Here is a 12,584-nt window from a genome sequence, read left to right on the forward strand (position 1 = left end):
AATTTGTTATACTTACTACAAGGTAGATTATCTCAATTCAAAATAATCAAACGGTGGTGCCTCTTTTAAAAAGATTTAGAGCTAATTTAACTGGTAAATTGTTAGAAATTTAGAATCATATTATATTATTAACAAACAGCGCATAAAGAATATAAAATAATCCCTACTATAATAAAATATATTTGTAAATAAGTATATTTTCTTCAGCAGAAAAAAAGTGGAATCCAAAATATTTGATAGATATGCCTATACAAGTGTTATTTTTTTCTTACAAATTTATTATTATTCACAATATTATAATATGTCAATTGATGTTATATAACATTTAAGCATTTATACAACTATAAAAGTAAGTATGATTATTTTAAAACGATTTTGTTCCCACCCATGACACTTTATAATTGGCCTCAAGTATTCTGTTGAAATTTATGCTCTTTTGTGTCTGCTATCATAATAAGAATAGTGTGGCTTAATTAAAATAATTACATTGGTTTAATCATTTATTAGACAAACATTTAAAGTTTAATTCATTGTTAAATAAACTATTAAATATAAAATTAAAATGATCAGTTCTCTTATTATTCCAAAGAAAAGTTAATAACAGATACCTAACAATAAAGAATTTTTAACCTAAACATTTCTGATCCTCAGTTGATAGTTATTACTAGTTACTACTATATTGACCAGTGTTTTATTCTTTTTTTATTTAATTTAGAATTTTTTTTTTTCCAAGTGAACAATTTATTGAAATGGTGACTACTGAGCTTTATTGACAAAAATTGAAAGATAAAAGGACGCCATAGAATAAAGTTAGGCAAGAAATAAGAATTTAGTGTTGAATTACATAAGTTTGGTTATAAAGTGGTTGCAAATGAAAAGGAAGCTGATAAAAAGTATAGGAACTCGGTAATAAATACATTGGTTTTAAATATAGTGCAAATAAAACAGAAGGTGCAAAAAAGAAATCAATGTATTATAATGTTGTGAGTCCCATCAATGATAATTGATAAACATGAAGTCTCTCCCTATAATATTGCTATTCACCCTGAAGGCAACAAGTGTCAAGCACAATAACAACTCCATTAGAAAGTACTTGACAGACTAATGTAGAAAACTTTGAAATAGCTAATCCGAGTATAACATAAAGTATGCACAACAATCCCATAACTAGTCTTAAACCAAAATCTAAAGTGAGTCCATATTCAATCAGATATATTCGATCACATGACCAAACAGCACAACGAAGTTCTAGACATGCAGGAAAATAGGAGAAACATTATGATTTATGAACGTACCAGTAGGGCCCTATAAAGATCTCTACAGTGCCTTAGTACCAGGTCCTATCAAATAGAAAAATATATGATAACACAATATTACAAAATTGAAAATAATCAATGACAAGAACTAATATATTTTCTATGCCATTAACATAATAATGTGGCAGGCCAACAATGATAACGAGTGTAGTTCAAGACAAATGGGTATTACCGTTTATTCCATAAGAAATGCGTTATTTTTTTTTTATTATTCATTCTAATTTTTCATCCTTTCAATTGCTTTTTTGTTTTGTTTTTTTAATTGATCTCAGTTTTGTATGCATGTTGAAATAAATATTTAACTAATGAACATGTGGATAGATTCACTTTTATATTTAATACTTTTGGCCTAAAGCAGGCATGTCAAACGCTGTTTTTTTTCGATTGTCATTTGCATAGTTTTTGTTACTTATTTTTGGCCCAGTTGATAGTTAATGTTTGAAATGAGCTGAGATGCTGGGATGGTATAGCATCCCTTGCCTTAAAATATATTTTTCCCTATCGGTATAAATGTGCCTTAATTACTCCCCTTCAAATGAATGTGAATTATGAAGGCAAAAGTAACAATACTCTAATAAAGTTGTAGTTAGATCTATTATTTATAAAATATTCATAACAATCATACAGAATAAATCTAAGTAGCCGTTCAGACAATAGGTAAATCAGGTTGAGCAGTTTTTTTTATGCATTACCTTATTAATTTATTAATATTAATGTAATATTGTGTTGGGGGGGGGGCAAACATTGTCCACATAATTTTTTGTTATTTGACCTTTAAATTATATAGCATACCGTGCCACTTTCTACAAATCCAGGCATGTTTACATCACACTTTCATCACTTGGTAAAAACTATATTTACAATAGTCTTGAAAAATAACACTTAGTTGGTAAGTTAAATGTATCATGTATGTACTAAAAGGTCTCAGTGAGTTTTAAAATGATTTTGCATAAATACGTATTATTTTGAGCAATTATTTTCTCAAACCATACCAACAAATAAAGTACAATTAGATAATACGTATTATATTCATTATGTTTAGACGCCTGATGGATTAGTAAAATTAGATCATTGTAAGTATTTAGTTGATGATGATGAGTTAAACCATATTATGAAATTATGTTATAATTTAAGTAATGATCATCTGCATCCACGACATTATCAAAAGATGAATGTTAAAATGGCTATGATGGTAAGTAATAATTATGACAAGACTGAGAAAGTTGATGAAATAAAATTTTGGTATATATTAAATAATAAGATATATTACATATTAATTATTTTATAAATTAGTTTTTCAGTAAAACAGTAGCTGACTGAATGTAAAAATTAATGGATAGAGATGAAAAAATTTTTATATATAATTTTTATTAGAAAAATTGATAGTTTAGTTGATGCAATGAATTCTAATACAGAGAAATACAACCCGCAAAGCAATTCAAATTAGCATAGCAATTAATTATGTTTAAAAAAATAACAACTTTGAGGTCAGCAATATAATAAATTTGTTTGGTCACTGTTTAGGTTCTCGGAGACTTTATTTGCTACTTGGAGAAATGAGAACAATTAAGCCAAGTCAAAAAGTATTGTTTTACAAGCCAATGTAAAAAAGGATTAACCGTTTACTGTAAAAAGTACATTAGAGTAATTGATTATCTAAGTGAAAATATGTGTTATATTATATCTTATGACAAAAAGAATAAATCAAGATAACCTAGAGGTAAGTTAATATCTGTAAGGATAACCTCATACCAATATTTGATTTTATACATTATTATATTTAGTTATTATTTATTGTTTTATTTTTGTAAAGCATTTCTTCGGTATTGTGTGGCAAGCATGTGGGTCAAACCAACATCCAGATCCTAGACAATTTGTACAAATATATCGATTACTATCATGTTACTCTTTGATCAAACCACCAAGATTTAGGTGGTTATCCAGAAAAAAACAGATCTAGAAGTTAAATTAGATTACATACTAGATAATGGAGGTTTGGAAATCTTAAGTGATCACTTATACTATCAAAACATACTAAAACTAAATATAGATAAATCAAGTATTGATTCAAGTGCCCTTACTTATTTTGCTGGTTACATTGCACGGGATGCAAAAAAAACATTCATCTCCAAAAAATTATACAACTTGTTTTAATTAAATAGTTTCAGAGAAAATTGATTCTTTAGCTGATAATGAGCGGTTTGTTAACTTCAGAAATGAAGATCATTTGTTCATACCCACAGATACATTAATGAAACTGGTTTATAGATTGGAAACAGCAATAATCAATGTTTTGAACAATAATCAGCTAAACAAAAATATTTTAATAAAAATTGATACTTCTGAAGGTAACTAATAAAGTATTAGTAGATTAAGTAAATTCTCCTTTCCAATATTGTGACTTTTCATTTATTTAATAATAATTATATTAAGGCCGCACTAATGGTAGGGCTAATTATGAATACATTAGTACATTACATTTTTTAAATAATCAAAACTGATAAACTAAATTTCACATTTATTTTACTATAGTGAGTACCAGCTACTGTAATAGTATACCCTCATAGCGTAATAATGTAAAAAATATAAAACATATGCGATTATAGTTACACCTACACTAAAATACATTTTATTGTCTCAGTAGAATTTAAAGTTGGAAAAAATACTTTTTTAAATAATAGTATTTTACTTGGTAAATTTTAAGCATGACTAATACATATCAAAAATTAAAAGAATTCGCTAAGCTTTTACATCTGTCAAATAATGATGCTCAGTATTGTGGTTATGTCAAAATAGCTAAGGTTAAGTACACGGCAACCAGTAAAAGATAAAATACAGTGGTTATAAATTTTTCAATCCGATTACAAGAAAAATAAAACTTATTCTCACATGGTAAGTAGGTATTACCATATTACAAAATAATTTATTTTTTTTTAGTGTTTTGATGCTTAGCTAAATTTTTAATATTATCAACAGAGATTAAATGAAACAATTACACCAGAATTAAATGAAGATAAATCTAATAAAATGTATACTAATTTACCAATTATAGAGTATAATATTTATCATGATGCTAAAATTTATTCAGATTCTTGACATTTTGTACAAATATATGAATCCTAAGTCGGTTTAGGGAGCTTTGCTAGCTACGATTGCTGGCTGGTGATAAGCATCCTAGCATTTATCTTCTTTTTTATTTGCTGGAACCTGCGTTTTTGACGCGCTAGCTGTGCCTTCATCTTCTTCCTCACCATCGGTGGTGGGGCTGTCCCTGACAGTCCGAATACCGTTGTCGGCTCCCTGGGCGTTACGGACGTCACAGTTTGGATTGGTTGGTTGACTGGCTTTGGCGGGTGCGGCTGTAGTGGTCTGGTTGATGGCTGGGTCCTCAACATCTGCTGGATGTCGGTGGTGCGGTCATCCCAGCCCCGGTAGTAGATTGCAGCATGTACAGGGTCCTGTAACAGCTGATGTGTCGTCATCCGGTCAACACAGTCGGTTAGTAGTTGTCTTGGTTCTTTGGACAGTAACCCAAGCTGACCGATGAGGTCTGCCACCTTCTGCCACTTGCTGGCTTGTTCTTGGTCACTCATTATTTCTTTTCGATGACTGGAGGTGTTGATCCTCTGCGGGGAGTCAATTGACTAGGCTTCGGCGTGTCTAGTTGTTGTTGCTTCCGAGCCAGTTATGGCTAATATGTACTTTGGATAGGGCACACCAAAGAATTTCAACACAAATTGTTTGGTTCACGCGCGTGGCGTGATTTATTACAATTATCTGTTATGGTTAACAGGAAAAACTCACGTAGCGTTGTTTACTATAGGTGATTAGGAATTTGCGTATTATTTCTGTGATAAATCTGAAAAAACAATTAATATTAATACTCAACATACTAACATATAAACTAATTGCATTTATTGGTTTTCTTGATGTAACATAAACATTCAATCACAAAAAAGCATGTACAATTTATTGGTAAGTACAGTATCTTCAAATTACTTTTATAGGCTTGTATATCAATATTTTTTTGTGTAATTTATAAGAGGAAATGGTCTGCGATGATTACTCACCAAATGACAAAGAAATATTCCTCGATTTTTACATTTTATACCTCAAACATTATTATAATAATAATTCATAAAAATTTAAAAAAACATAAGACTAAGACTCGTATCACAAGGGCAAAATCAATTAACGGCAAACCTCTTATCATTTATCAATTGTTATCCCGACTTCATCGCAAATAACCAAGATATAATTTTTAAAAACCTAACCTCGAAATGTATAAAAAACATAAATTAATAATTTCTCGGTAAGTATTGATTTTTCGACTCTCCTCTTGGAGAGTAAAAAACTCCCAGGGGTCGCTTCTATATGATTCGACAATAAAAAGTGAGTGTCACGGGGGGCTAAAATGTACACATTGACACTTCTCGATTTTATGTAATATTTTCGACACAACTTTTCCGCCCAAATACTACTAACATTCCAAGGTAATTATTTCTGCAAAAAACCAATTATACAATTATTATATTAAAAAAAAAACAATAAACTTTATCTGCTGTATCTTCATAAAATTACAAGTACCAAGTCAATTTAGATACCTGATAAGTTATTTCATATAGATCTTTTGATGGAACTAAAAAATACCTATAATTTTTAATTATAATGAGTTTTTTCTATCATTATTCCTTTTTTTATTTTCGGGTGCACACAGAGTCATTAGTTGGTTTTATTTTCCTTATTTTTCTCGCGACATATATAGCAAGCAAACAACATCACAATCCTGTTATTTAAGACTACCAAAATGGTACTTTCCTGTTATACGAGACTACGGCTATTTTCGTGACTACCACCCAATACTACCTCCTTTATCGCGACTACCACAATTAGCTGTACGATATCCACGCGCTGCGTTCTAGCGTAGCAATTCACAATTATTATATTATCTATTATATATATATACAGCGTGATTCAAAATGTATGTTACAGCCATTTTAACACGTCGATATTCAAAATAGAGAACAATTTATGATACAAATGTTTTTTGATGTAAAATCATCTAAAATGATTATACGACACTAATATTATTACATTTTATTTATATATGATTCGTAAATGTGGCCAACATTTTTTATTTGTGGATTTACCATTTTTTACCACTATTATTTTTGTATTCATTATAATTATAATTTTATTGTTTTTAGTGACCCGTACTGATGTAGCGTGGTTGTGTAATACATATACCTACATTACAAATGATTACTGGATATTTAAATCCTTTTTTTATATATTATATAATTCGAATATAGCCATCTCAACAATACCTACTGATTAAAAAAATATCAAAGAATTAAATATGCAGGTGCATTAGGGTTTCACATAGGTTTCACAAAACAACCGTGGTAGTCTTATGTAACGGAGGTAGTCGCGAAAATAGCCGTACTCTCGTATAACAGGAAAGTACCCTTTGTACATATAACATAATATGTTATTTACATTTTTAGTCGTGGTATTTCTAATGCTACCTCTATAATTTAATAGTTAATAAGAGTGTTTGATTAAAATGTGAAAATGAAAATATATATAGTTTATTTGTATAAAAGGCGGTTCACATTATTATAATTAAATATTATTTTAGTTTAAATATTACATTGATATGAATCATATATTTTTATCTTGATACTTTGTACATATTATGTTATTTACTTTTTTAGTCATGGTATTTCTAATGCTACCTATAATTTAATAGTTAATAAGACTGTTTGATTAAAATATGAAAATTTAAACATATATAGTTTATTTGTATAAAGGGCGGTTCACATTCTTATAAATAAAGATTATTTTAATGTAAATATTGTAACTGTGAGAAAATATTGTGTTGTAAATATTTGTCTTTAATGGCCAATCACTGTACAAGAGGAAATAAATCTAATACATTGGATTCAGATATTCAGTAATAAATTTAGCCAAAAACTCTTTAAAAAAATTATAAACCAAACGGTTTATAACCAGTAACTAAACATTAAATAATAGTAAAACTGTATTTTTAACCTTTTCAAATTCAATAAATACATCTTCAAATATCTCTGTTTTAATAGCCCAAATATAATATAAATCCATTTTGCAAATTTCTATTCATAAACAGTGTTATTTAAAAATATAAAATATTTAGGAGTTACATTCGATCAACGCATACAATGAAATAATATTCATTTAAAATTATGTATATTATTAAATGACATAACATTGTTTAAATGTGGTAACTAAGGTAATTCTATATTTTCTAAATTAAAGACGTAATATATTGTACCAGGCTTTATTTTCTATAGAAATACTATAATATATATATATATATATACATAAAACATGTATTTGGCTTCCCTAACCTTCGTCCTGGAATGTCAGTGGCAGGTGAAATGAGTTTGGGTATCAAAATTGTTGTTCAATAATATGTGTTGAAAAATGTTAGCTGGTGGGCGGTGACTGAATGTATAGTATATACATATACACACTCAATATATTGTTTGTCGACGCAGCTGCCAACTGGTTTGTGCCAATATATCGTATATTCGTGTATACAATATTATAACCCCAGTTTTGTCAATATATATGCTACAACTCTACGAGTATAACATTCTAAATAAAAATATAAAATACATATCTACATATAAATAATAAATTTAAATATGTAGATAATGGTGATTCTTTTTATGTAACACTCATTATTATGAAATACCTACTAATGTTTTTACAAATATTTAGTACTTAAAATGTACCATACTCGAATTTTTTAATGTTGATATTTCCCGGGTACGTTTTCAAATAAAAAAGAAATACATAAATAATCTGTATTTATTAATTTGTATACAGAAAACTACCGATTTAATTTCTTCGGGTATTCAAATGCCAAGTGGCCACAGCCCACAGACATATTATTGCAATGGCTTCATTGAATTTTTTTTATCAAGTCATGGCCAATATTAAGTTTATTGTTGTTGCAATCAAATCTGGAATATTAAATATAAACTCTTTATATTTTTTCAAATACGGCCATACGATACAGGGACCAGATTTAACGCTTTCGAACATTAAATAATGATGTACTTACAGCAGTATTCTTATTTCCTACATTATATATTATATATTATATTATATACAATTCATGTTTTGTTAGTTCTCCATTGTAAGATTTCGTATAAGTTTATTATAAATGTACCGATTTAAGTTGGATGGGTTTTAGTTCGTCCTTATTTTAATATGTATAGTTATTGTGTATGGATTATCTACGTGTGCGGTCATTTTTAGCGTGAGAGAAAATATATTTCTGTAATTTGCGCCACTTTTTAAGGTTATAGTTTGCGCCACATAAAACTAAATAAAAGGGCATTATGGTATTGTAATCTGTGCCATCTTGTACCTACCTTCAAAAATTGTAATTTGTGACAGTAGGAAATGAATACACAAATGTATGGCGTATGAATAGGCCATATCATGATAAATAATGTTTTGTTGTAATGCCAGGATATACGTGTTTTAAACATACTCGTAAATCTTTTCGGCGCCAGTACCTATAAGCAAGATTTAAAAACTCATCCTCTGTGGGTGGTATATAATATGTGTATGTGTATAATATGTGAATTACATATATATGTATTTACAATAGATTCTCGAATCTCAAAAGAAACATGAAAAGTATTCAATATCAGATTTTATTAAAATTCTTAAAAAAATTGGTAAATAATTTGAATGCTTAAAATCAATTATTTTGAACACTTAAAGTACTAATACTACATACATATCAGTGGCGTAGCCAAGTGGAGGGGATGTAGGCGCTATGTTAAGAACATTTAATTATTAACTTTATTTCACTTGATAGATTTTATACTTGTATAATTTAGTTACTTTTGTTATAGGTACAGAATGAGATCGATAATGACTAACAAAGTATATACAATGTATCAACACATCAATTGGCGTGCAGCTCAGTCTGAACACCACCCGTCCGTATAAAATACGTTTAGTTATCGAGTGGGGGAATCGGCAATTATTTGTGACTTTGGTGTGCAGCTACTACTGCACACTCGTCAAGCGGTCGCACAAATAAAAATTAAAAATGCTATTAAATATTTTACTTACATTAATATTTTGAACTGATTATTTTTTTTGTTTAATCAACTTTTGAAATAATTGCACACCACCTACATTGAACACCACGAGCCGCCACTGATATATATATATATACATAAATACATTCTACCACAGAATACCAGAAATATCTTTCCACAGGCCATACTGATATTCCAACAGGTGTAACAAATCTGTGCCCCATAAGAACTCGTGTTAAATTCAAAAAGTGTCCATTCTGGTTATTCTGTGATTCTACATTAAATACGCATTTGAAAAATACACAATTGGCCATACCAATCCCCACTCCTAAATCTTCTCAACCTATAACAATCATTATTCAAACTGATAAATACCGCGAGCTGTGTCATACACCAAACGATACATTTCAGTTTAGCTCCGGTCTTAGTACAATCACAACAACCACTCTCTCTTCACAATACACCGAGCCATCACCATCTGCACTCATCAGTTATATTGTTCACGGGAAGTGTTCCTACACAAGTATGTTACTAAAATAATACTATTATACCATATTACTGTAGTTACGAATTTATGATACTATCAGCATAATATATTTTATTATTTTGTCGGTCACTTATTGTTTTTATAATTTTTTAAGCATCTTACAGAATAGGTATGCTAGATTTAGCATTTGTAGATAGGTTCATTAGGTATGTCAACTACTATACTTTATTTCACAAATTTTGAGAACATTAAAAGACTTTTTAAGGAGTGTTTAAGCCCTATCACATATATTAATATATAATTATATATTATAGAAAAAATATACTATACTAGTTATAAAAAATAATTATAAATTATATTTTTTATTATTATTATTATTATTATATTAATGTTTTTATTTATAATATTATTTTCATATATTTATTCATATTATATTAATAATAAGGATTTCTATGATAAATTTTCTATCAAAAAATATAAAGTAGTTATTTAAATTAAATGTTAAGAAAATGTATATAATAATTGAAGTACCTGTATAAATTATGTCAAAAGAATTTTAAAATTATCCATAATTTTATTTTTTACAAGTACATTTTATGACCATCTTAATGCATTTATTTGTAACTAAGATAAATTAATAAATTATAAATTCATTTGTATCGCGCAGTTTTGAGTGTTAATACTATTGATTGATTATGATTTATGAATATTCAAAAAATCGCGAACTACTATCAAGATGTAATATGATTAAAAATTATTGGTGACATTGAAATAACCAAACAATTTCTTTTATAGTTTAACACACAAGAGCAATACTTAAAAATTATTTTAATTTAATTTTAGTTATACATGTCTACTTATAATCCATATTATGTTTTCTATGTTTCAGATAAAAATGAAGACAACAATAATAACCACCAGTATCCTAATCGTATATTTGAACATTGTCATCGGGACACCCTTGCATCCGTTGCACCACAATGAGCATTACATGAATCGGATGCAACAGTTTTGTGGCCAGCATCTAACTCGAGAGCTTGACATTCTATGTGGGGGTGATTACTATGACCCCAATGGTTAGTATAATTTCTCTATAAAATCTATTATGATATAAGGATAAATATTAATTTAATAATTGTTATATATTTTTATTATTAGTTATAAAATATGTTTAATTTATATTATTTTATAATAAACTGTGATTTAAAAAATGGTGTAAATATTACTATCCAATAATCAAGTAAACTCATTATATATTATATTATTTACATGGGTTTATTAAATATCTATATTTAACAAGAAAAATCATTTACCTGTATTTACAGGTAGTGGACATATAATGCAAAAACGGATCACCGAAGAATGTTGTAGTAGACATTGTTCTAGGAATTACATTAAAATGAACTATTGTCGTCCTTTAGCCGAAGAGTAAGTAATTTGTAATTAAATTTAAAATTGTAATGATCGTGTGATTGATGATTATCATTAGATATAACTAATGTGGAACTTAAATCAACTATTTAATAAAACTAACATGCTTGTACTTACAAGTTGGTAAACGAATATGGTATCCATACATTTTTAAAAATTTTTCTTTAATATCATCGTTAAATGTTTTACTAGATACTCTGTTGAAATATAAATCAATATAATAATAAATGTTGCTTGATATTATTTAGATGGAATTAGAATTAGTTAATAAATCCTAAAGTTAAATTTCAAGTTTAATAATTATTTTTTTAAGTATCACAATTAAACAATAAATACTCACATTGAAATCTGTGTACACATTTTCAAAACTGTTGTTAACATTGTATTTTTTGGTTATCGTATATATTTGACTAATTAAATATATAAATTGGGTTAAAAAAAACAAAAGAAATAGGTATATCATTTTTATCTATTTTTTTTATACTCAGATAGATTAAAATAATTTGACATTTGTTGTTTAAAAAAAATTGTCATCTTATTTTTAAACTTTAAATTGATACTTGGAATAATAACTTACTGATAATCTTCTTTTCAAATTATTGACTTGATTTATTTTGGCAATAAATTAATATGTTTTATAAATTACAGAACAATATTTACTGATTCGCCAGTTATAAGTCCTATAGAGGAGGTTGATTACCTTGGATATTATTTTGAACTACGTAAGTATCTATTAATACTATGTAATATTTCCTCAAATTTAAATCAATATAATATGGTGATATCTATGACAACTAATTTTTCATATTTAGATTGATTAAAATAAATTGACTTTAAATGGAAACAAGAGGGTTTCGATCAATAATGATCGAAAACCTCCACTATCCATTCTTCCTAACCGCAACAATGAATGCACTTAAACCTTTACCTAAACTTATGAAGTTGGAGATCTTTAATAATTTTTATTTTTGTCTTACAGTTGGACGTGTATTGGAACCTATAGAGGAGGATTAACCAGTACAACAACAACATAAACACAATATATTTTCATTCAATTTTTTTTATTAATATTATGTATAAGTAATGTATTAATATTTTTTAATGACAAAAGTATAATATTTTAACACAATAAAATATTTATTTCAAGATATCAATAATGATTTATTTTTAATTAACATTTGTTATACTTACTACAAGGTAGATTATCTCAATTCAAAATAATCAAAAGGTGGTGCCTCTTTT

General features: G+C 27.7%; 2 protein-coding genes across 2 annotated transcripts; one reads left to right on the forward strand and one right to left on the reverse strand.

The window, feature by feature from the left end:
- Positions 1-3,903: 3,903 nt before the first annotated feature.
- On the reverse strand, positions 3,904-5,549 carry LOC132926591 (uncharacterized). Its single transcript, XM_060990960.1, has 2 exons — positions 5,387-5,549; positions 3,904-5,175 (listed from the first exon to the last, which is right to left on the reverse strand). Exon 2 carries the CDS (start codon positions 4,907-4,909, stop codon positions 4,463-4,465), a length of 447 nt encoding a protein of 148 aa, XP_060846943.1. The 5' UTR covers positions 4,910-5,175; positions 5,387-5,549; the 3' UTR covers positions 3,904-4,462.
- Positions 5,550-10,803: 5,254 nt separating this feature from the next.
- On the forward strand, positions 10,804-12,368 carry LOC132927216 (uncharacterized). Its single transcript, XM_060991705.1, has 4 exons — positions 10,804-10,987; positions 11,237-11,339; positions 11,991-12,064; positions 12,322-12,368. The coding sequence occupies exons 1-4, from the start codon at positions 10,807-10,809 to the stop codon at positions 12,354-12,356; spliced, it is 393 nt and encodes a 130-aa protein (XP_060847688.1). The 5' UTR covers positions 10,804-10,806; the 3' UTR covers positions 12,357-12,368.
- Positions 12,369-12,584: the final 216 nt, after the last annotated feature.

This window comes from Rhopalosiphum padi, chromosome 3 (genome assembly GCF_020882245.1).
Source record: "Rhopalosiphum padi isolate XX-2018 chromosome 3, ASM2088224v1, whole genome shotgun sequence".
NCBI lineage: Eukaryota > Metazoa > Arthropoda > Insecta > Hemiptera > Aphididae > Rhopalosiphum > Rhopalosiphum padi.